The sequence below is a fragment of the Mangifera indica genome, chromosome 20 (genome assembly GCF_011075055.1).
Source record: "Mangifera indica cultivar Alphonso chromosome 20, CATAS_Mindica_2.1, whole genome shotgun sequence".
Classification (NCBI taxonomy): domain Eukaryota; kingdom Viridiplantae; phylum Streptophyta; class Magnoliopsida; order Sapindales; family Anacardiaceae; genus Mangifera; species Mangifera indica.
Window position 1 is genome coordinate 11,516,395 of NC_058156.1, and position 22,703 is coordinate 11,539,097.

General features: G+C 32.2%; 3 protein-coding genes across 3 annotated transcripts; all 3 read right to left on the bottom strand.

Moving 5' to 3' along the window:
• Positions 1-757: 757 nt before the first annotated feature.
• On the bottom strand, positions 758-1,904 carry LOC123204857. The gene is made up of 2 exons (XM_044621662.1): positions 1,694-1,904; positions 758-1,597 (listed from the first exon to the last, which is right to left on the bottom strand). The coding sequence occupies exon 2, from the start codon at positions 1,595-1,597 to the stop codon at positions 758-760; it is 840 nt and encodes a 279-aa protein (XP_044477597.1). The 5' UTR covers positions 1,694-1,904.
• A 3,076-nt stretch (positions 1,905-4,980) lies between these two features.
• LOC123204366 (ankyrin repeat-containing protein BDA1-like) lies at positions 4,981-7,902 on the bottom strand. The gene is made up of 3 exons (XM_044620969.1): positions 7,093-7,902; positions 6,492-7,018; positions 4,981-5,128 (listed from the first exon to the last, which is right to left on the bottom strand). Exons 1-3 carry the CDS (start codon positions 7,822-7,824, stop codon positions 4,981-4,983), a joined length of 1,407 nt encoding a protein of 468 aa, XP_044476904.1. The 5' UTR covers positions 7,825-7,902.
• A 4,521-nt stretch (positions 7,903-12,423) lies between these two features.
• LOC123204367 (ankyrin repeat-containing protein BDA1-like) lies at positions 12,424-20,447 on the bottom strand. The gene is made up of 4 exons (XM_044620971.1): positions 19,797-20,447; positions 19,161-19,723; positions 12,599-12,769; positions 12,424-12,448 (listed from the first exon to the last, which is right to left on the bottom strand). The coding sequence occupies exons 1-4, from the start codon at positions 20,445-20,447 to the stop codon at positions 12,424-12,426; spliced, it is 1,410 nt and encodes a 469-aa protein (XP_044476906.1).
• Between the last annotated feature and the right edge of the window lie 2,256 nt (positions 20,448-22,703).

A 22,703-nucleotide genomic window follows, 5' to 3' on the forward strand; every position in this document is an offset into this window, starting at 1 on the left:
GGAAAAAAGATAAAGTTTTAAGGGGTTAGAGTTTTGTTAAGTTTAACTGTCTATAAATAGGTAAATAAGATTTTCAAAGTTAACGAAGAGAAATTGAGATAACAGTATACTTTGGGTGGGAAATAGTCCTTTGGCCTAAATACTAATGGCAACCTCAAAAGATAACAATAAATACATAAGTAATAAACTTTTTAACTCCCATTTGAATGGTGAAAGAAACAATTCCCTTAAATATATTCAGAGAGGAGTAATTGTTGGATTATGTTTTGTTTTCAGTTCTATCCTAGAGGTTTTTTGCTATCCTCCTGGTGGGTTGGATGTGCTTGGGCTGTTCTCGAGTCATTTCATTGGGGCCTCTTTGCCTTTTTGTTTATATATACATTTATTCACCAAAAAACAAAATTACAAACAATGCTGACTCTAACAACAAAACATAAACAATTGGCAGCAAAAATATATGAATTCACTATTACAAATTGAAGGCACATAAGAAGTTTTTGGAGCAATTTTCATTCATTTATTCTTTACACAAGGATTACACCATATATATACACACACACACACAAAAGAGGTTAACTAAATCAAGAAAAAATCTTTATCTTAAGCTAGTAATTAGGCTAACTATATGGCAGCTAAATATTCTTACACAATGAAACAAAATACAACTAGTTATTCCTATACAAAAAATATAACTCATGCTGCACTATTATTTCCTATATAGAAAATACAGCTCAGTCAACACTAATCACAGCTGAGTTCACATCTTAGGTTGTTCAAAGCTTCCCCAACGAAGGTTCTTCCGGCGGCCATGCAGTGTGAGCTTCGAATGTTGGTGATCTAAGAAAAATGGGATATAATTTATTGCAAGAAAACTTGCAGGCAGGAAAAAGATAAACAAAAAGCCTAAAAAGCCACATTCGGTGTCGTTAAAAGTTTCACGAATAGAAAAATAATACGAAAATACCATCCAGGATGTCATTGTGATAATGATTCTGTCAAATGGGAGGCCAGTTACGAGAGTGGAAATAAAGCACACAGACGTAAAAAAAGCCAAAGAATTAAATGTAAAAAATAATAATTGTTCTTGAGACCACAGAATCATCTCCCCTGCAGCATGTTGTTCAGAATGTTCTTGGATCCAGGTGGAGTTACTGATACCAGTGTTGTTGGCTGCAGGCTGCAGATTGCTGTCATCTTGCCAATAACCTCCCGGGGGACTTAGTGCTGCTTGATAGGTGGCTGTGGCTATCAATATAGCAACCACAAGTAGTACATTTCGGACTTCAAGGGGAACTTCATCAACTCTTCGGTAACCTAGCGAGAATCTTTTCAGAATTCTTCCTGAAAACGATAAGCCACCAGAAAAGTGCTCTACTAGTGAAGTTTTTTCTGAACCTAATAGATGAATAAATATTTTTTTAAGTATTGTAGGCCCACGATAGATTAGTTCAGATGCTTTTTTAGCTTTAGCAGCAAGTAGAATGTCCCCAACAGCTGCATCTAGCGAACCTTGGCGATCATAGAACATATCCAAAGCTGTCAAACCTTTACTGTTCTTTATATTCACTTTCATATATCCAATCAACAGCTTCACCATCTTCTTAATTGAGGAGATAAGGAAATATTAGAAGCTTATGTAAAGAAAATAACAAGGCAAAAGGAGCTATCTGTGAAAAGCATATCGTATGCTTACCTGAGGTTGATTTGTAGATACTGCAGTATGCAATGCATTGTTTCCTTCCTCGTCCTTCCACTTCAGGATCTCCTCTTTGTTGAAGCGTCGAAGCCATCCTAACAATACTTTAAAGGCTTTCAAACTCCCGTTTTTTACAGCGACATGTATAACAGTTTCAGATTTAACAGTCAAGTCTTCGATTGATAATGGACAAACATACAAAAAGTCAGCCAAACTGGTTTAATCGTTTAGTTGAGCTGCATAGTGCAGAGGAGTAACCATCCCCTTTGCTTTAACACGGACAACCTCACTGTCATGTTTTATCAACCATGTTACAAGTTCCTGGTACTTCTCCTCCAAATTTAAATCACGGAGACTAAGCCCTTCCTGCTGGTGCTTTCCCTCCAAAGCCAAGTGGAGGGGACTGCGCCCAAGGTGGTCTCGCTTCCAAGCAAATGAAGGCTTTAAGTTTAGTATCTCCTTGGCGAAATGGATCTTTCCCTCCCTTGCAGCTGTGTGCAAGGGAGTAGTCACAAATGGTACTTGATCAATACGCTCTAAAACATAAGGATCCTCTGCAAGTGCTGAATATAATGCATCCACATTTCCTTCCATGGCAACATTCTGCAACCTCTCATCCATGTCTGTGTGGGTGTTTAGAGAAATCTTTTGCAAATTTTCTTTCAATTACAGGACTAACAATGGTAGTTTGAGTTATAAGAATGAAAATTAGGAGTCACTGTTTGCCTTGTGCACAGGACAGGAGAAATGAGCACCACAGATTCCTCTCTTTGGATAAGAAGCAACGAAGAAACATCGAAACAGAGAGTTTTGGTCAATGTTTTGAACAGCTTCTAGAGTATTCCTTCTCATTTTCTCAAATATCAGAGCCATAGAAGACTATTGTCGCTATTATATGATCAATCTTCCATGAATTTCGATGCTCTCCACTCATACTGTCAATATGAATAAAACCCTAGATAAGAGATGCTTGTGAACGAATCAGTCTTTAACATTATTCCTCTCAGATTTGTGAGCAGTTTTGCCTAAGCTCACACGTAACACCTAAGCTTATGTGTATCACCTTTCTCCAAAGGACTAGATTCGAATTGAGTTGATTTAGTAAATAATGAGGTGTGATAGGGTGAAGTAGTGACCGAGAGTTGAAGTTGTGAACGAGAGGTCATGAAGGTACGGTGGTGGGGCTTCCATGCCAGTAATTTCATAGAAAAAACATAGAACTTGTATGATAATTCTTGTGTTTTCACTGAGATGGGGGAGTTGGTAATGACTCGTTTTCAAAAAGAGCAACTCATTTTCAGCGCAGCTTCACCTAAATTTCCTAGCAATTAAAAAATAGTTAAACAATGCAAAATATTTCAAGTTTGAAAGTGACAAGATAGAGAGAAATTTAAACGTTAAAAGACTTATTCTCACCTAATGTTTAGTTTATTCCCAAACTCCCGCACATTAAATTTAAACGTCAAAATACTTATCTGTTATCTAACTTTTATTAAATTTTATTGTTAGCATAAAAAGTAAAAATATCATTTAATCATTCTATTTGAAAAATAAAAAATTATCTTCTCTTTTCACCTTAGTTTTAAAAGTTAATAATTTTTTTTAAACTTAATTTTTAAAAAGTTACTTTTTCTCTCACCATCAAAGGTCTCTATCTTTTTCCTATTTACAGTTGCCCTTAGACTTTTGAAAAGTTTAGTTTAATCCCACCTCTTCAACTTTAGATTACTTGAAAATTTGGCATCCTTTCCCTCCATCTTTGATGTCCTCTTTGGCCTAAGACTAAGCCAACGTTGGCTTTACCTTCTCTCGGATGCTCAAGCTATCTTCTAGCAATGACTTGATGTGATTATGTTTTTTTGGTGGGTAAAAACATAAAACTTGTACCTTGATTCTTGTGTTTTCAGTGTGATATGGGAGTTGATAATGACTCATTTTAAAATAGGGCAACTCATTTTTATTTCATGATAGTTTCACCTGAATTTCAAAACTATTTCATTTTTTAGTTTTTTATTGAGTACACAAATAGATACATAATTGTGTGTCATCATGTGATTATGTGTTTCTTTATCTTTAACTCAAAATCACTTAAATACATAATAACATATATATATTTATTTATTTATGTATTCAAAATAGATACATATGATTTTATTGAATAATTAAATATTGAAATAATAAAAAACATTTCAAGTTTGAAAGTGACAAGACTGAGGGAGAATTTTAGGAGTCTATCTTTTTTTTTAATAAAAAATTTTATTCAAATTAGATTTTTTGTTGAAAGTAAAATTTTTTATTTATAAGCTGGCCTTAAAACTATTATACCGAATAATTTAAAAGTCTAATGTTGATCTAATATCATAAGTTTTAAATCCAAACCCTCCCCTTTAGGAAATCCCATACTTTGGACATTCAATCAGCCCGTTAGGGCAAGTCATCTCTTTTTTCTCTGGGCAGTATATATGAGTGGGTAATGTTACCGGCACGTAGGATACATTGAGCCTAAAAATGAAAATAGTATTTTGTAGATTCATTTCCAGTCAATGCTTGCTTGCTGCAGTGAGCTTCTGATTCTTACAGCGACCTTTCTTTTTCTATCTGCATGGGCCAATTAGCCAGCGTATTCACCACTCGCTTTCTTTCAATTTACAAATTGGTCAATGTCGGCAGTGCGCATTTAAAACTCACCGAACTAACATGTGACAAAATTTCTTTAAACCATTAACTTTCAATTGTTTTTCATTTTCGTCCTTTCTCCTTAGTGCCAAGCTTGTGTTTGACGATCAAGGCTTTGGAAGTTAATTGTTTCTTTTTGGCCAAAACACTTATTCCCACCCCAAAGTTTGGTAAAATTCTAAACTCTCACATATAAAATTTTAAAAATCTAAATATCTACCGTTCTTAAAATTGATTACATTTTTATAATACGAATTAACTTTAAATTAATCTAAATATTTAAGTTTGAATTAATTTAAATTAAATTTAAAATTAAATTATTTTTTTCTAATCAAGTTTAAACTTTAGTTTATTTATCTCATTCAACTGTTATTTAAAGTTAATATGGATTGGATTTACCGTTAGTTATATACAGCCGTGACATTTTAAGATTGAGTTATTAGATATTAGTATGATAGATCAGTCATGTGAATAATATTTGAGTTGTTATTTCAATAACAATAAAATTATATATATTTAAATATTAATTTTTCTATTAACGGTGCAATAGAATATTTTCAATAATCGGCAAGGAGGTACTGTTACTGGCACGGTAGGAATTATCGTATTTAAAATTTGAAATCGTAGATTCCATCGCTTGCTTGCTGCAGAGTTACTTCTGATTTCTTCTCAGGGACCCTTCTTTTTCTAACTGCACTCACAAATTTTTCTACTCTGCACGCGCCAATATAAGCCAGCGTAATCACCACTCTCTTCCTGCCAATTTGCAAACCGGACCAGCCAATTTGACGGAGAATGGGCAAATACCGTAATCTAATTTTCACTAAGAACTGTTTTGATATAAGATTTGATCAAATTCAATAAAAACAGTAAATTGATCCAAATTAGTAGAATTGGGTTGGATTAACTTTTATTGCTTTAAGCTCTAATTTTAATTTTTATTCTATTTTCCTCGGTTTTTTTGTATTAATGAAATAAAATTTATGTTTCAAAAAAGTAAATATGTTTTATTGTTGTTAATAATTGTACAAATTTATTTTTAATGAACTTAATATAGTTTATATAGTTTATGTTTAAAACATATATTAAATATATAATATTATTTAATAAATTTATTATAATTTAATAATAAATTAAATTGATTAAATCAATCAAATTATGAAACAGTAAAATAATAGATTTGATCATCAATAAAATTACGTTTATTTATTTTATATATATATATATATATATATTTAATATGTATTGTCAAATGATTTGAAAAGATATACACAACGTTATAGCATGGGTGAGAGGTAGTTCTCCTTTTTTATAATTAAGACCCATATAGATGATATAATAAAACTTTATTTATTATTTTATTTATGAATTGAAATAAAAAGTAAGTTTGTTTTTTCTTACCATTATTATATTGTGTTGTATTTTTGGTGCAAAAAACTCTATTTGAATTAAATGACTCTTTCAGATCAAATAGATAAGCTCTATGTTTAATCTTATAAGAAATATTATATGTATATATTTTTAATACATAATTTGAATATATTAATGATGTGTCATCATATGATTAGACATTATTTTATCTTTAATTTAAAATCATTTAGTCATACAATAATATATCATTTATATATTTAATTACATACTATTAACTCGAACTTACACACACATAGAGAGAGAGAGAGAGAAAAGTGCCATTGAAATTTGTAACAGTGAACAAACAACAGCATTACATATATTAAAAACAGTTATAGCATTACAAACGAAATAATGCTGCCACTAATAACAAAATATAAACAAGTGGCAGCTTAAAATAAATTCACTTTTCTACGGAGCTTCCTAAGTTTGCATCCAAGGTTGATGGCCTTTGTTTAAAAAAAATGGAATAGAATATGCTGCCGAAGTACTTACACCCAGAAAAATTATAAACAGAAACCTTACAAAATTACTTTCGGCGTAGTCAAAAGTTTCAAGAATAGAAAAATAATACGAAAATACCATCAAAGATATCATTGTAATAATGATTCTGTAAAATGGGAGGCCAGTTATGAGAATTGAAATTAAGCACAAAGATGTGAAAAAGGCCAAGGAATTAAATGTCAAAAATAATAATTGGAATGGAGACCCCCCCAGAATCATTTTCCCTGCACGTTGTTGAGAAGGCAATGTATTAAAGACGGTGGTGGTGGCGGTGGTGTTATTGAGACTGATATCGGTGGTGGTGGAGTTACCGATGCCAGTGTTGTTGGCTGTAGGCTGCAGATTGCCGTTATCTTGCCAATATCCTCCGGGGGGGCTTAATGCAGCTTGATAGGTGGCTGTGGCTATCAATATAGCCACTACAAGTAGTACGTCTCGGACTTCAAGAGGAACTTCATCAACGCGTCGGTAACCTAGCGAGAATCTTTTCTTGATTCTTTCTGAAAATGATAAGCCACCAGAAAAGTTCCGGACTGGTGAAGTTTGTTGTGAATCTCTTAAAGAAAGACGATGGAGTTGACATGCAGTTTTAGCTTTAGCTGCAAGTAGAATGTCACCAACAGTTGCATCTACCAAACCTTGACATTGGCGAAGGTAGAATATGTCCAAAGCTGTCAAACCTTTACTGTTCCTTTTATTCACTTTCATGTATCCAGTCAACAGCCTCACCATCTTCATGATTGAGGGAAAAAGGGAAATATTAGAAGCTTGTGTAAAGAAAATGAGAAGGCAAATCGGATACTTACCTCAGGTTGATTTGCAGATACTGCAGTATGCAATGCATTGTTTCCTTCTTCGTCCTCCCACTTCATGATCTCCTCTTCGTTGAAGCGTCGTAGCCATCCTAACAAGACTTTAAAGGCTTTCAAACTCCCGTTTTTTATGGCGACATGGACAACAGTTTCAGATTTAACAGTCAAATCTTCGATCGATAATGGACAAACAAACAAAAAGTCAGACAAACTGCATTCATCGTCTAGTTGAGCTACATAGTGCAGAGGAGTAACCATCCCCTTTGCTTTAACACGGACAAGCTCACTGTCATGTTTTATGAACCATGTTACAACTTCCTGGTACTTCTCCTCCAAATCCAAATCACGGGGACGAAGCCGTTCCTGCTGCTGCTTCCCCTCCAAAGCCAAATGGAGGGGAATACGCCCAAGATGGTCTCGCTTCCAAGCAAATGATGGCATTAAGTTTAGTATCTCCTTGGCGAAATAGATCTTTCCCTTCCTTGCAGCTTTGTGTAAGGGAGTTGTCACAAATGGTACTTGATCAATACGCTCCAAAACATAAGGATCCTCTGCAACCACTGAATATAATGCATCCACATCTCCTTCCTTCGCAAAATTCTGCAGCCTCTGCAACCTCTCAACGTCCATGGTGTAGGTGGCCATTCTACAATTTTTCTTCAGCTTATGGTCGTGAACAATATTGCAAATCTTTGAGTACGGGAGAATAAGGAACTCATTCTTCATTTTTATAGAAAACTTGGTAAGCGTTAGGTCAGATCAATCATACCCTAAAATTATTAAAAAAAAAAAAGTGTTGCAGACTTTAATGTCGGAGTCTTTAAAAAATATTTAGTATATAAAATAACAAAAAATGATGTTAATAATCTACGTCCAAATCCAATTGCCTTCACTTTATCTAAATAAATGGTCTGGCGCACATGGTTAGGCTATATAAAAATGAGTATAGTCATTTGTCTTTTATTTTGATTTCTCAATAAATAAAAAATTTCGAGAATTTTATATCATAATGATAATGCAACTTGGGTAATATTTTATAATAATTATACTTATGTATAATAAGTAAAATAAACTCTTAATATTTTTTTTATTACCACAAATCATACACCACCGAAACTTTTTATATTTTCATATTATATTTCTTTTATTGATCCTTTTTACTACACCGAAAGTTACATTGTTGGGCCTTTGTTTATCAATATTTTTGGTTGTAAGTTTTTCCTGCAGCACATTGTATTCCTTTTTCGTTTTTTAAATCACCAACGTTGGAAGCTCACCTGGCATGGCCGCCGGAGAAACCTGCGTTTGGGAAGCTTTAAACAACCTAAGATGTGAACTCAGCTGTTGCTGTTACTTTTTATGTTATGCTGATAGAGTCAGCATTGTTTATGATATTCTCCTTCGTATCGAACTAAAGTATAATCCGTCATTTCAATCGATCTTACAATAACCAATATTAATAATAAAATTTATTATAAAATTTCATATTAAACTATACCAATATGTTCACCTTTATTTCATAAGCAAAAATTCAATTTATTATTTTTTTGGGTAATAGAAGTTGTAATGTTATACAGTTTCAGACTTTGAAAGGGTTTGAATTATATGATTTACATAGTTTTAGAGATTTACAGTTTCATGGTAAAATATTTATCTATTATACAGTATTATGGTTACATGTATTTCAAAATTTTACTTGAAATCATATATAATAATACAATCTGAATAATTCGATATGAATTTTATACAATATTAATTTACCCTTACAACATTAAATATCACTTTACCACATATCGTTAAATATTAATCCATCCCCTTCTTTATATCCAGTATACTCATTATATTGACTCTATATGTTTCATAATTAATAATATCTCACCTAAAAAAACAAACTAAATTTATCAAATATCAATTTAGGCCCTCTATTTTTAAGTAAAATTTTATATACATCTTACATTGGCAAATATCATTTAACCACACATTGTAAATTATCCCTTCACCCCATGCATAGTCTAATGTTTGTAACACCCTTATTATAAAGGGAGAAGGACTATTTCCCACCCAACTTTAGATGCATTCTCAGATTACAGCCCACGGCAGATGAAAATCCAGTTTTCCCACCCGTGACCAAACTGCCGTCCAATTTTTCAGTTAGGGATAGGGGCAAAATCGTCATTTGCTATTTACAACCTTAAAACTTTTAAATCTTACCGTTTCCCCCCTCCAGGTTTTAAAAAATAATAACTAACCCATCCTAAAAGTTTGAAAAGTTTAGATTTCACCCCTGGGGTTTGCTTCCTTCTCCGGCCACCGTCGACGGTCGACGCATTCGACCGATCTCCCATCTCCAACTACAAAGGACGACGAAGGACGACCCTTCGTCGCCCAGATCTGGACGCGAAGCGTCGTCCAGATCTGGAAGAACAGATCGTCGTCGCGTCTTCCAGATCCGACGAGCGACGAAGAGAGAAGAAGAGAGACCTCCGTCAAAGAGAGAAGAAGAGCGACGAGCGACGATCCGATGATCTCCCAGATCTGGATGACAAGCGACGAAGAGAAGTCTCTTCGTCGCATCGTGCGACGAAAAGATCTCCGTCTCTTCGTCGCACCGTGCGACGAGGAGATGAAGATCTCTTCGTCGTACCACCGCCGTCGCACCAGGAGAAGGAGGAGGCCGGTGACGACGCCGGAGAAGACGTCGGGAGATGAAGATGAAGAATGGGGGTGAAACTGCTAGTTTTGAAAGTTATGGGGGGCGGCTGTTTTTTGAAAAATTTGGAAACCCTAGGTTTGGGGGGTGAAAATGTTAGTTTTCAAAGTTTAAAAACTTTAGGTAAGGTGAAATTTAGTTTCTAAAACCTAAGGGGGGTGAAGGAAAACCCTCACATCAAATTTGGGATGAATTTTGCAAAGGGGTATTTTTGTCATTTCATCTAACAAGGGTAAAATGGACATTTTACCCTTATGCAAACAGAAACCATCCATGTTAACGGCTCATAGGTGGGAAAACTGGATTTTCATCTGCCGTGGGTATCATTTTGAGAACGCGTCTAAAGTTGGGTGGGAAATAGTCCTTCTCCCTATTATAAAATATCATCTCACGTCAACATAACCCACCCCCCCCCCCCCCCCTCCCACACACATTGTCTAATATCTATAATACCCCGCTTTGTAAAATAACATTTCACCCTATAATTATAATATTGAAATACCTTTATATTTTTCTAACATTATCAATTTTAGGTGTAACTCTAAGCAAGTATTTAAAAACCTCATAATTAAAGAGTAAATAAAATTTTGAGTTAAGATTTGTATAAATATTTTGCTATCACAAATTGATTTCCTCCATATTGAACTCAAAAACACGAACTTATCTCTTTCTAATTGAAATCACAATGTCATATATTGAGGGAAATTGAAAATTTGAATGCATTGGTTCTTATGAAAGGTTAAGGTTTATATAGAAGTATGAAGGGTGTTTTGGATATTATATGAAAATATTTGGATATTTTGGGGTTAAATAGTTTCAATTTGGGGTAATTGCATGTAAATCCTTCAGAAGCGGACAATTTTCTTTGGTTTTTGCAAATTTGAGTATTCAATTTAATTTTTTTAAATTTAATTTGATGATATATATACTTAGAGTAATACTATATGTACGTACTTTAGATACACAAATATATACACATTCATATATATCATCATATGATTGATTATTGTTTTATTCTTAATTCAAAATCATCCAATCACATAATGACACATATAAATGTGTACATATTTATGTACCCAAAATAGATACACATAATTTTATTGTTTTGCAATTGGGTGGCAATTCAATTGGTTGACAGCCTGTCTGATCACATTTTTAAAATCATGAATTCTTTCACCATCACAAATTACAATGGGATTTCAATTCAAATCACTTCCAAATTATACACATTGAGAGGGGAGAGGCCAAAAGATTATGTCCCTGGCAAGATTTGAAGTCATAAATTCTTGCCTTTGAAGTTTTAAAAATCATGATAATTTTATTTTATTTTATTTTTTTACTTTTTAATATTTATGGATGCAAAACAGTTATTTACAAGAAAATTTTACTAATTCATTAACCAATTAGATAATATCTGATAATTAGTTTTTTAAAATTCAATGTGAGAATTTATGATTTCATGAAACCTTGAGTGGGATCTAATCATTTGACCTTCACTTGAATCAGGTTGATGATTTCGATCCAACCGGTATTAATAGGATCTATCAAAGCTCGAACTGATCTTTGGACCGGGTTGAACCGGCCTAGGGGTGTAACTATAGATTACCAAACTCAAAAGAGAAAAAACAAGTGCTCGAGAGTTGGCAGGACGTTTGAGACGATGAGATCATGAGAGGAAATAATCAAGCTCTTCATTCACTTACATTTTCACCACCACTAATCTTCTCAATCCCAACAAACATTTCACACCAATCTTGAACCCTTTTTGAAGCGGCACCCGAGAGCCCACCTCAGTGTTGCTTGCTGTTCAACTTTCCTCTCACAGTTACAGCCACCAAGAGAGACAGCCGCAAGCATCAATAAGAACAACAATAGGAGACGCCGCGCAAATAGTCATGGTAATAATGATGATGATAATGGGGATTTCCCGGTGCTGAATTTTTACAGGTTTGTGTTTGTTAAAGACCCTGAAGAGGAAGTTGCTAAACACCTCGCGTTCTTGGAGGGTCGTTATAAGATTCTAAGTTCCCGTTTGCATTTTATGTTCTTATTGAAGGTTTCATAATTATTTTATTTTTTTTGCGGATTTTGCTTTCGGGTTGTTTTGATTTATTCTTTTGGTGGCTAAAGATAAGATTTTAAGCTAAATTTTGTTCTGGGGATGGCTGTGGTGTTGGGATTCCAATACCAGTAATGTTTCCGGGATGAATTGGTTTAAAATTCGATTTGTGACTGGCTTTGTATTCGAATTCCAGTAATGTAACTGGAAGAATTTGATTCAACATCAAGCAATTGTTAGCATACCAAGGTTGCAGAGACAACTTTTTTTCCATTTTTATTAAAATTTTTTCAATAATTTTTTTAGAACTTTGCCTTCATTAGTGAATCATCTTGTAATTGCATCATGAGTCCTCTCTCCCCTCTCTTTTTCACCCATTTCATTGATTGATCACAAGTAATTATGTCGTAATTGCATCGTGGTTTTGCTTCTCCTCACAAAATATATAACAAATTAAATCTTTTTATTTTTAACTGATGTAGGATAGACATATAGACCCAACTTGTTTCTTATACTCTACCAATTTAGGCTTTGTCTAAAGATATCACAAATTGGCTTAAAAGACCTCATAATCATTTCCCCTGCAAGGTGTTCAAAAAGCTCTATATTAAAGATTGTGCTGGTGGCGTTAGTGATAGCGGTGGTATTTCCTAACCACTCCCTTTTGCCATTTTCATAACAACTAAAATAGTCAAACAATCCAAAATATTTCAAATTTATAAATGACGAACTTGGCGAAGTGGGACTTTCCCTCCCTTGCAGCTGTGTTCAAGGGAGTAGTCACAAACGGTACCTGATCAATACGCTCCAAAACATAAGGGTCCTCTGCAAGTACTGAAAAAAATGCGTCCACATTTCCTTCCATGGCAAAATTCTGCAACCTCTCATCCATGTCTTTGTGGCTGTTTCAAGAAATCTTTTGCAAATTTTGTTTCAATAATAGGAGTAACAATAGTGGCATGTATAAGAATGAAAATTATGAGTTACTGTTTGCCTTGCGCACCGCAGATTCCTTATCTTTGAATAAGAAGCATCAAAACATTGAGTCTTGGTCAATGTTTTGGACAGCGTCTGGAGTATTCCTTCTCATTTTCCAAAATATCAGAGCCATAGAAGACTAACGTCAATATTATATGGTCAGTCTTCCACGAAATGCTCTCTATTCATTCTGTCAATATGAATAAAAACCTAGATGAGAGATACCAGTGAACGAATCAGCCTTCAGTAGCACTTCCATTTCATCATATTTGCGAGCAATTTGCTTAAGCTCACTTGTATCGAGTTGGTTCGCCAAGGAATGAAGTGTGATAAGATGAAGTGGGGACCGCGAGTGGAAGTTGTGAAGGTGAGGTCATGAATCATGATGGTGTGGAGGTGGGGCTTCCAGGGCAATAATTTCAGAGAAAAAAACATAAGACTTGTATCTTGATTCTTGAGTCTTCACTGCAATATGGTGGTGGGGCTTCTATGCCAATAATTTCAGAGAAAAAATATAAGACTTGCGTCGTCATTTTTTTGTCTTCATTGCAACGTTGGAGTTGGTACCAGAGGTGTCAATGGGCCGGCCGGATTGAGCTGGGCTGACTCTAGCTTAGCCCATTGGACTAATGGGTTGAATTGGGTCTGATGCTCAAACAGTAATAAGTCTTTGGACTAGGTTAGCCTATTGATATATAAAGGCCTAAGACTCAACTCATATAATAATGGGTCTTAATTAAACTGGGTCGGGTCGGCCCATTTAATCAATATTTTAAAAAAAAATTTTGACTAAAATTTTTAAACACAAATTATTTTTCAATTATTAAAACCGAGAACAGTATCCCAAATATTTTATTTATGATTTCTCACTTGTAAAGGAGGAATATTTTAGTTACGTGATGAAAAATATTATAAATTGATAACCTAATACAAATAAATTAATTTACATATTGTATAAATTACAAAACATAAATAAAATACACCTACTATATAACATTTATCTACTCACCTTCTATATCCAAATCTTTGAATTCTTCAAAGAAAGAATTATTATTGCGAATTCAAATATTTTGTAATATTTTGTAATGATAAAATTAAAATAAAAATGAAATTATAAACACAAAGAATTATTATTTACGAATTTAAATATTTTTTGAAAGGGAGTTAATAGGATAAAATGAGATTAAAAATATAATAAAATAATTGAGATTGAGAGATTTATAAATAAAAGTGAAAATGAAGAAAATTGAATAGGTTTATATATAAAAAAATAAATTAATTAAAAAGTTTTGAAAAAATATTAAGTAGAGGCCAACAGCTTCTGCCTTTGCTTTTGCCACTCAACAGAAGCAGCTTCTACCAAGTGGCAAAAGCAAATTCTGCCTCTGCCTTGGCAGAAGCAAAGCTACTGTAAGATAGAAGGAATTTTTACTTTGTATACACAATATCGGGCAGGGGTCGATAGCCCATGGGCGTAATATTAAAACTCCAAACCTAGCCCAACAGACCTATAAGTCTAACTTGGCACACTACAATGTCTAACTGGGTCTTCTCATACCGAGTTTTTTTTTTCATGTTTCAAGCTATGCCTTCACTTGCCCAGTGTAATTAACGTGTCTGGTAATGACTCATTTTAAAAAAGAGCAACTAATTTTTATTTCAAGGTACTTCTACTGAACAACTTTGTTTTTTTGGTGGGTAATTCCTTAACAACTTCCTTTTGTCATTTTAATAAGGCCAAATAACGGTTTCCCACCCAAGGTGTGGTGTAAACCCCATTTTTTTATCAAATTTTTTATTAGTTAATTATCAAAAATTTAAATTCCTATTTATATGTTAAATTTTATTGTAACTATTAGGGGTAAAAAATTTATTTAAATAAAAATATTTGAAAAAAATAATAAATCCATCACATTCCCCCATTTAAAAATTAATAATTTTTTTCTCACTTTTCCTTCATTTAAAGTTTAAAAAATAATTATTTCCACTTTAGGGTTTGTATTTTCTCTCTTGTCGCTTCTCCAATGACTAGAGTCAATCAACCTTTACCCTCTCATCTCCCGAACGAGAATGAATCATCGGTCAACAAAAGATCAACCAATGATTCGTCAATGAGAATTTGCGAAATAACTGATTTAACTACAATTAAGTTTTAAAATATTGACCCCTAACATTATTGTAAGACTTATCAAGTGGTAAAAATACTGTATTAAATCAAATTTGTTGAAACAATTTTGTCTCTTCCATGTTGGAGTTGCCCTTATTACTATTTAAAAGTTTACAGTGGACAGAGTTACTAACCAATCTGAATCACTTAAACGAAAAATATTAATAATAAATTTATTAGACAATAAGAGATAGTTGAACGATTTGAATAATTATGAACATAAATTTATAATGTGTTCTACAAGGTCTTAACATGTAATTTTTGGGTAAATGTTTTAATAATGGTAGATTGAGGTAGTTTTAGAAAAAAAATGTTAAAATCACTGGAAGAGTGATAACATTTGATAATTTTGAATCAATTCAAATTATATCAAATTAGGATTAGAAAACTTGATACAATTCTAATTTAAATTAGGTTAGGAGTGAGAGTTTGATATGAAATTCAAACTTCAAAATATAAAGTAAATTAATTTAGATTATAAATAATTATTATATTTTGTTGAAGGTAATAAAAATATATTAATATGTTATTTTATTTAAATATAATTTTTATAAAATATTTTTAAAATTATTTATTATATTAATAAAAATAATAGTATACAGAATTATATAAATAAAAATAAATAAATTACCTGAGTAATGCTGGTTTAAGCAAGTGATGTCAATTGGATGTAAATTATTAATACATTTTTTATTACTTAAAGACTCCAAGGTTAAAGTCTACAACACTTTACCTGAGTAATAAATTATTAATAGATTAAGAGAAAAACCAGTGGATTTATGCATTTCCTAGAAACCATAGCAAAGAGAACACAAGGGAAATGAAAAGCAAAGCTTCCAGATTTGTCTACTGCTCCTGCTACACGTTTAATAATCTGTTTTTTATTAAAACTAAACTCCACCTAAAAGACTCTACTGCCCTTTCGTATGTGTAATGTCTAAAAACTCCCCAAGACTCTGCTATATTACTAAAAAACCCAATAAGTTTAAGTCAACATATTTCACAGTTTGGTTCAACTCAAATTCGTTACTCAGATTCAGACTCTATTAACAAAATGATATCATTTAACCTAACAATTGACACAGCTTCGTTTTAAAAATTATTTGACATAATTTGAATTTTTAACCAACATTTGAATTTTGTCAAAACATTCTAAGCTTTGCTTCATTTCAATTCTCACCCATTAACTTTGAAAATTTTAAATGGCCACCCATCATCCAATTATATTAATGGCTTCTTTTAATTCGATTATAAATTACCGAATTACTTTTTCATTAAATAAGTGTAATAACAAAACATTTATTATAATAAAAATAAGAGTGGTATGTGGACAAACAATGACTCATTGATTTATTTTCATATGATTGAATAGTTTTAAATTAAAAATAAAATAACACATAATTATATAATTATATATTTTTATTTATATATAAAATTAATCACATTATTTATGACATAATTTTATTGTAAAAACAAACATAAATCGACAATCGACAATCGTATCTTCTCCCACCATACACCAACGCTCATCTCCCTCAACCGGCTCAAACTTCATACCCACATCAAAGAAACTCATAAGACTAGCCTTCCCTTCATTAAGATCATCATCTAGGATCCCATCCCTTCCTGTTCGAGGCCAACCTTGCTCCATTAAAATATTATCCAGGACACTAAATATCCCCGTCGTAGAAAAACCCAGAATAATTCTCCCTGGGCCGCCCCTCCACCACCTTCCAAGTTATCGACTGATAATTTGAAACAGAAACCAAATCTCGCGAGATAAGCTTTTGGGTTCCCTCATTATTCTCCTGTATCTGCATCTTTAACTATAACTACAACAAACCGACTAAGAGTCGTAATAGTAACATTCTGTACACGGACTTCCACACGGCTTCTTACACGACTTCCACCCTTAGAGTTATTGCTCGGTTTCGTCAACACCTTGGTAAAAATCCCGGAAATCGGGGGGGCATCGAGCTTGTTTAACATCGTCTAGGGTTCCATGTGATGGTAACACCCCGCAGGTTCCTAACCATGCCATGTTGGCGACCTTCTCTCTTCGTTATGAAGTAAAAAGATAAAGGAGTTTTGGGCTGAATGGAAAAGGAAATGATAAGCAGTAGCAGTTGTGCTTTCTTTATTTATACAGAGCTGGTTTCTTGTAAATGGGGAGAAGTTTAGGATGCAGGGTCCTTTCGTTTAGGTAGGTGTGGAGCAAGATAAGGATATATGGAATTAAAAAAGGGGAGTCTTATTATTATTATTTTTTAATACGAAAGCACAAATTTTTTTCTCTTGGCAAGAAATTAAATGAAAATGAAAATACCGAGTAATAAAGATTATAAAAGCTAATAGTAACAGGAAAACAAGGGTAAGAATTTAAATTTTTTCAAATTAATGTTTGAAAATTTATTAATGAATTAAATCTTAGGTAGGAATCAGTCATTTGACCTTTAAACTTTGACAAAAGATATAAAAATGTAGTTAAATATAACAGTGAGTAGTGCTACGCCAACTTGGCTTTGGCACGCCCTGTCAAACTTATGGGTCATGTTGGGTGTAGGCTAACACAATAGTGGATTTTATATCCGGCTGACCTATTAAAAATTATTAGACTTGTGACACGACCTTATATATAACACCCGTATCATGTTGAGTCCTTAACTAGTAATCCATTCATTTTAATAAAAAAATATTTTTAATTATATTTTTTAATATAAAAAATATGTTACAATTTTGAATTATGATTTAAAATAAGATAAATTTATTTATAATAATTAAGTTGAGTTCTTATGATCAATTTCATTAATATGAAATCCAAAATTTAGATTTAGTTAAAACTTATATTTTGTTTAACTTGTATTTATAATGGGTGATTGTATTTTTTAAAATATTAAATATTTTTGTACTTACACTTTTGTACTTTGAACTTTTACAAAAGTGTTACAAATTAAAAAAAATATATAATCACTCAATTGTTTCACTTACTATAAATAAATAATTAATATCATGCGCTAATCAAATTTAAATTTTGATTGTCTTATATATGCTAGATTAATCCAAAAAACTACACTTATTTTTTAAGTCTAAAATTTACATTTCTTAAAAAAAAAAAAAATTATATTATAATTATTATTTTATTTATTTATTTTTTATTTTTTATAAATATTATTGGACTCAATATCATATCGGGCCAAGTTAATCTACGGGCGTAACATGATCTATTACATTAACGAGGCATACTTGCTATGCTAACGAGACATACTTGCTACGTTGGGTTAAAATAAAGGGGTTTGGGTTTAAGTGTAGTTTTAAAACAATGAAAATGATTACTGTTAGAAAAAGGGTAAAAACTAGTTGATCTCCCCTTTATACACTCAGACCCACATATATGACATAATAAAACTTTTATTTAATTATTTTAGTTATGAATTGAAATAAAAAGTAATTAACTTTTTAAATTTCCCTCTCTTACCATTATTATTATATCGTAATATATCAAATATTAAATATTAAATATATTATATAATAGTGTGTATAATTTAAAGGTGATTGAGTATACATCTCATTATAATTTTTGTTTTGGTAACAAAAAAATTCATCTGAATTAGATTATTTTTTTAGAGTTAGATAGATAAAACTTTATATTTAATCATGAAAAATCGTGGAACAAAATTTGAACCGACGCTATTTTGTACATTTAACCCCTCATGTATCACTGGAACAACTCAATTGTAATTTGTACGGATGAAAGAAACAACTTCATTAAATATATTAAAAGGAGACATAACATTACAAGTAACAACAAAATATAAACAAGTAGCAGCTAAAAATAAGTTCACTTTCCTACGTTTACATCTTAGGTTGTAGGGTCTTTGTAGGCATTTAATTTATTTAAAAAATTGGGAATAAAATGTGCCGTAAGAACACTTACAGCCATAAAAATGATAAACAAACTCCTTACAAAGGCACTATCGGTGAAGTAAAAAGTTTCAAGAATAGAAGTATAATACGATAATGCCATCAAAGAAATCAATATGAGAATGATTCTGCATAATGGGAGGCCAGTTACGAGAATCGAAATTAGGCACACAGACGTAAAAAAAGCCAATGAATTCCAGATCAGAAAAAGTAATTGTTGTGGAGACCCCAGAATCATATTCCCTGCACGGTGTTGTTCAGAAGGCTCTGTACTAGAGATGGTGGTGGTGGTGTTACTGATAGCGGTAGTGGTGGTGTTACTGATAGCGGTAGTGGTGTTGGTGTTACTGATAGCGGAGGTGGTGGTGTTACTGATACCAGTGTTGTTCGCTGCAGGCTGCAGTTTGCCGTCATCTTGCCAATATCCTCCGGGGGGAGCTAGTGCAGCTTGGTATGTGGCTGTGGCGGTCAAAATTACCACTACAAGTAGTATATTTCGGACTTTAAGAGGAACTTCATTTACGCTTCGGTGAAACAGCCATAATTCTCTCCTAATTCTGTCTGAACACGATAAGACATCAGAAAACTTCTTGAATTTCGAATTTTTTTCTGAATCTCTTAAGGGCGGATGGAGTTCAGATGCAGTTTTAGCTTTAGCAGTAAGTAGAATGTCCCCAACTGCTGCATCTACCGAACCTTGAGCTTGGCGTTCGTAGAACATGTCCAAAGCTGTCAAACCATTACTGTTCTTTATATTCACTTTCATACATCCAATCAACAGCTTCACCACCTTTATTATTGAGGAGATAAGGAAATATTAGAAGTTTATGTAAAGAAAATGACAAGTCAAATCGGATGCTTACCTCAGGTTGATTTGCAGATACTGCAGTATGCAATGCATTGTTTCCGTCCTCGTCCTTACTGTACAGCATCTCTTCTTTGTTGAAGTATCGAAACCATCCCAACAACACTTTAAAGGCATTCAAACTCGCGTTTTTTATGGCGACATGGACGGCAGTTTCAGATTTAACAGTCAAATCTTCTATTGATGATGGACAAACATGCAAAAACTCAGCCAAACTGGATTCATCATCTAGTTGAGCTGCATAGTGCAAAGGAGTAACCATTCCCTTTGCTTTAACACGGACAAGCTCACTGTCATGTTTTATCAACCATGATACAATTTTCTGGTACTTCAACTCCAAATCCGGATCACAAGGATTCAGCCGTTTCTGCAGGTGCTTCCCTTCCAAAGCCAAATGGAGGGGAATACGCCCAAGATGGTCTCGCTTCCAAGCAAATGATGGCATTAAGTTTAGTATTTCCTTGGCGAAATGGATCTTTCCTTGGCTTACAGCTGTGTGTAAGGGAGTAGTCACAAATAGTATCTTATCAATATCCGCCAAAACATATAGATCCTTCATAAGTTCTGAAAATAATTTATCGACATCTCCTACCGCCGCCAGATCCTGCAGCCCCTTCAACCTCTGATCTTCCAAGCTGTTGATGCCCATTCTACAATTTTTCTTCAGATTGGGTGGTTAACAATATTGCAAATATTGTAGTGTCAGAGAATAAGTAACGCATTCTTCATTTTTATAGAGAACTTGGTTCGTGTTATCTTACTGTCAAAAAAAAAATTACATAACATGTTCTCACAAAGGTTTGGATTCAAAATATTTTTTCACTCCTATTTAACATAAATAATATTTTCTCACATAAAATAACACTGTTTGAAAAAATTAGCGGTATAATGTTGAAATAATAATTTTAACACCCAATAATTTTGAAAAAAAATAATTTTCTAATTAATTTCAAATGTTTTAAATATGATAATTTAATCCTTAAAAATGTTTAAAAACTCACATATCAATTTTTGAAATGTTTTTAAACCTCTATATATTTTGAAACTTCAATAATTATAATTCGACATTTACATTCATAATTCGTTATATTTTGTTCAATTTTTTAGCATAAATCTGTGTGCCTATCAACACACAAATTGTTGCATGGATCTATATGTTACATAGATTTGTTCGCTAAAATCCAACTATTTTGATTGAATTTTCAATGACTTTCACATCGAGAAACCACTAGGGGAGAGATACTACCAGAGAGGAATGTTGAAAAGATGGAATAAAATTTTTGGGGTATAAATACAATGTTTCAAAGTTTGAGAGGGTAGTTGTTTATTATAAAATATCAAACCCTAAAAACTATACATGGAAGGGGTGAAAGATTAATTTTTTAAAATTATGCTAGAAGAGAAATGATTAGTTTTTAAAATTAAGGAGAAAAATAACTTTTTGTTTATTTAAATAAAAATTTGAAATAATGATTTTTTCTCAGAATGTGACAATCAAAACTAATAAACAGATAAGTATTTAAATTTTTAAAAATTAATAAACTCATTTTGGTTTTCATTGAACCTTAGAGTGAGAACAAGTCATTTTGGCAAAAAAAAAAAAAAAAACAATTGAAAGAGTTCCAATTAAATAGCCATTCAACATGGACAGCATACATTAAACTATGAGTCTATGACTTTAATCTTGCAGCCTTAAAAAATATTTAGTATTTAAAATAATAATACATCCATGTCTCTCTCGTTGACAAGATATCCTTGTTATAATAAAATATTTAGTATTTAAAATAATAATAATACATCCAATTGGCTTGACTGTAATGTTCAGCGTATAATCTAAATTAACTAATCATGGAATTTGCAGTTTGGATTTTCACATTATATTTGTGTCATATAAATTTGAATTTCAAATTGGAGACTTTCAATCTTAGCTCAATATGAACTAAAATTATTAAAAAATTTGTAACTCTAATCTAATCTAAACTATGGTTCGGGTTAACTTGACATACTTGAATTGACCTTAAATTACTCTTTAAGTGTTTCTAATATTTTAATTTTTTTTTCTAAATTACCACCCCCTACTATAATCAAAACACATTATATAAAAACTGTCTTGTTTGCAAAGTGTTCAAAAAATTACATGCTAAGAACCTTTAAAACATGAAATAAAAATTTAATTAAAATCAAGAATGATAGAAGTAACTACAACTTTATGGAGATGCAATTATCTGCGATATCTTAGGATTTTAACTATTGCTTATACATGTTCCTGAACATTTATTCGGTATATACTTAACAAATTTTGCCACAGTAATATTTCTTTTAACATTTAGGTTAATTCAAAATAGTTCAAGTTATTTTCATGTTAATTTAAATATGATTTGATTTAGTTTTAAATCGACAAAGACACCCTTATCTATATTAAAAAAATAAAATAAAACTATATATACCCATTTTTTGTCACAATTTATGTACACAGATGAGGTGTTATCATATGATTGAATGTTTCTTTATCATATAATGACACATGTTTTAAAATCATCTAATTATACGATGACACATCACTGTATACATGAATTGTGTATCAAAAATAGATACACATAGCATTGCTCTAAAAAAAAAAGTGAGTGTGGGTGAAAAAGAAAATGAAATAAGATACTTTTTTATATAATTTGAGTATTTAAAACTTTCTTTTTAATTTTTGTCCATTTAGAGCTATATGGTAATTTTAAAAAATAAAATAATAAAGATGAAATTGTAATTTTATTTTTTCATGATGTTGTTTAATTTCGAGTGAAAATATATTATTTATGTTTAATTTTTGATAGAAAAGTGTTTTGAGGCTTAACCTTGTACAACAATGTAATTCACTCTAAAAAGAAAAAAAAAAATAGAAAAGGGAGTTCCA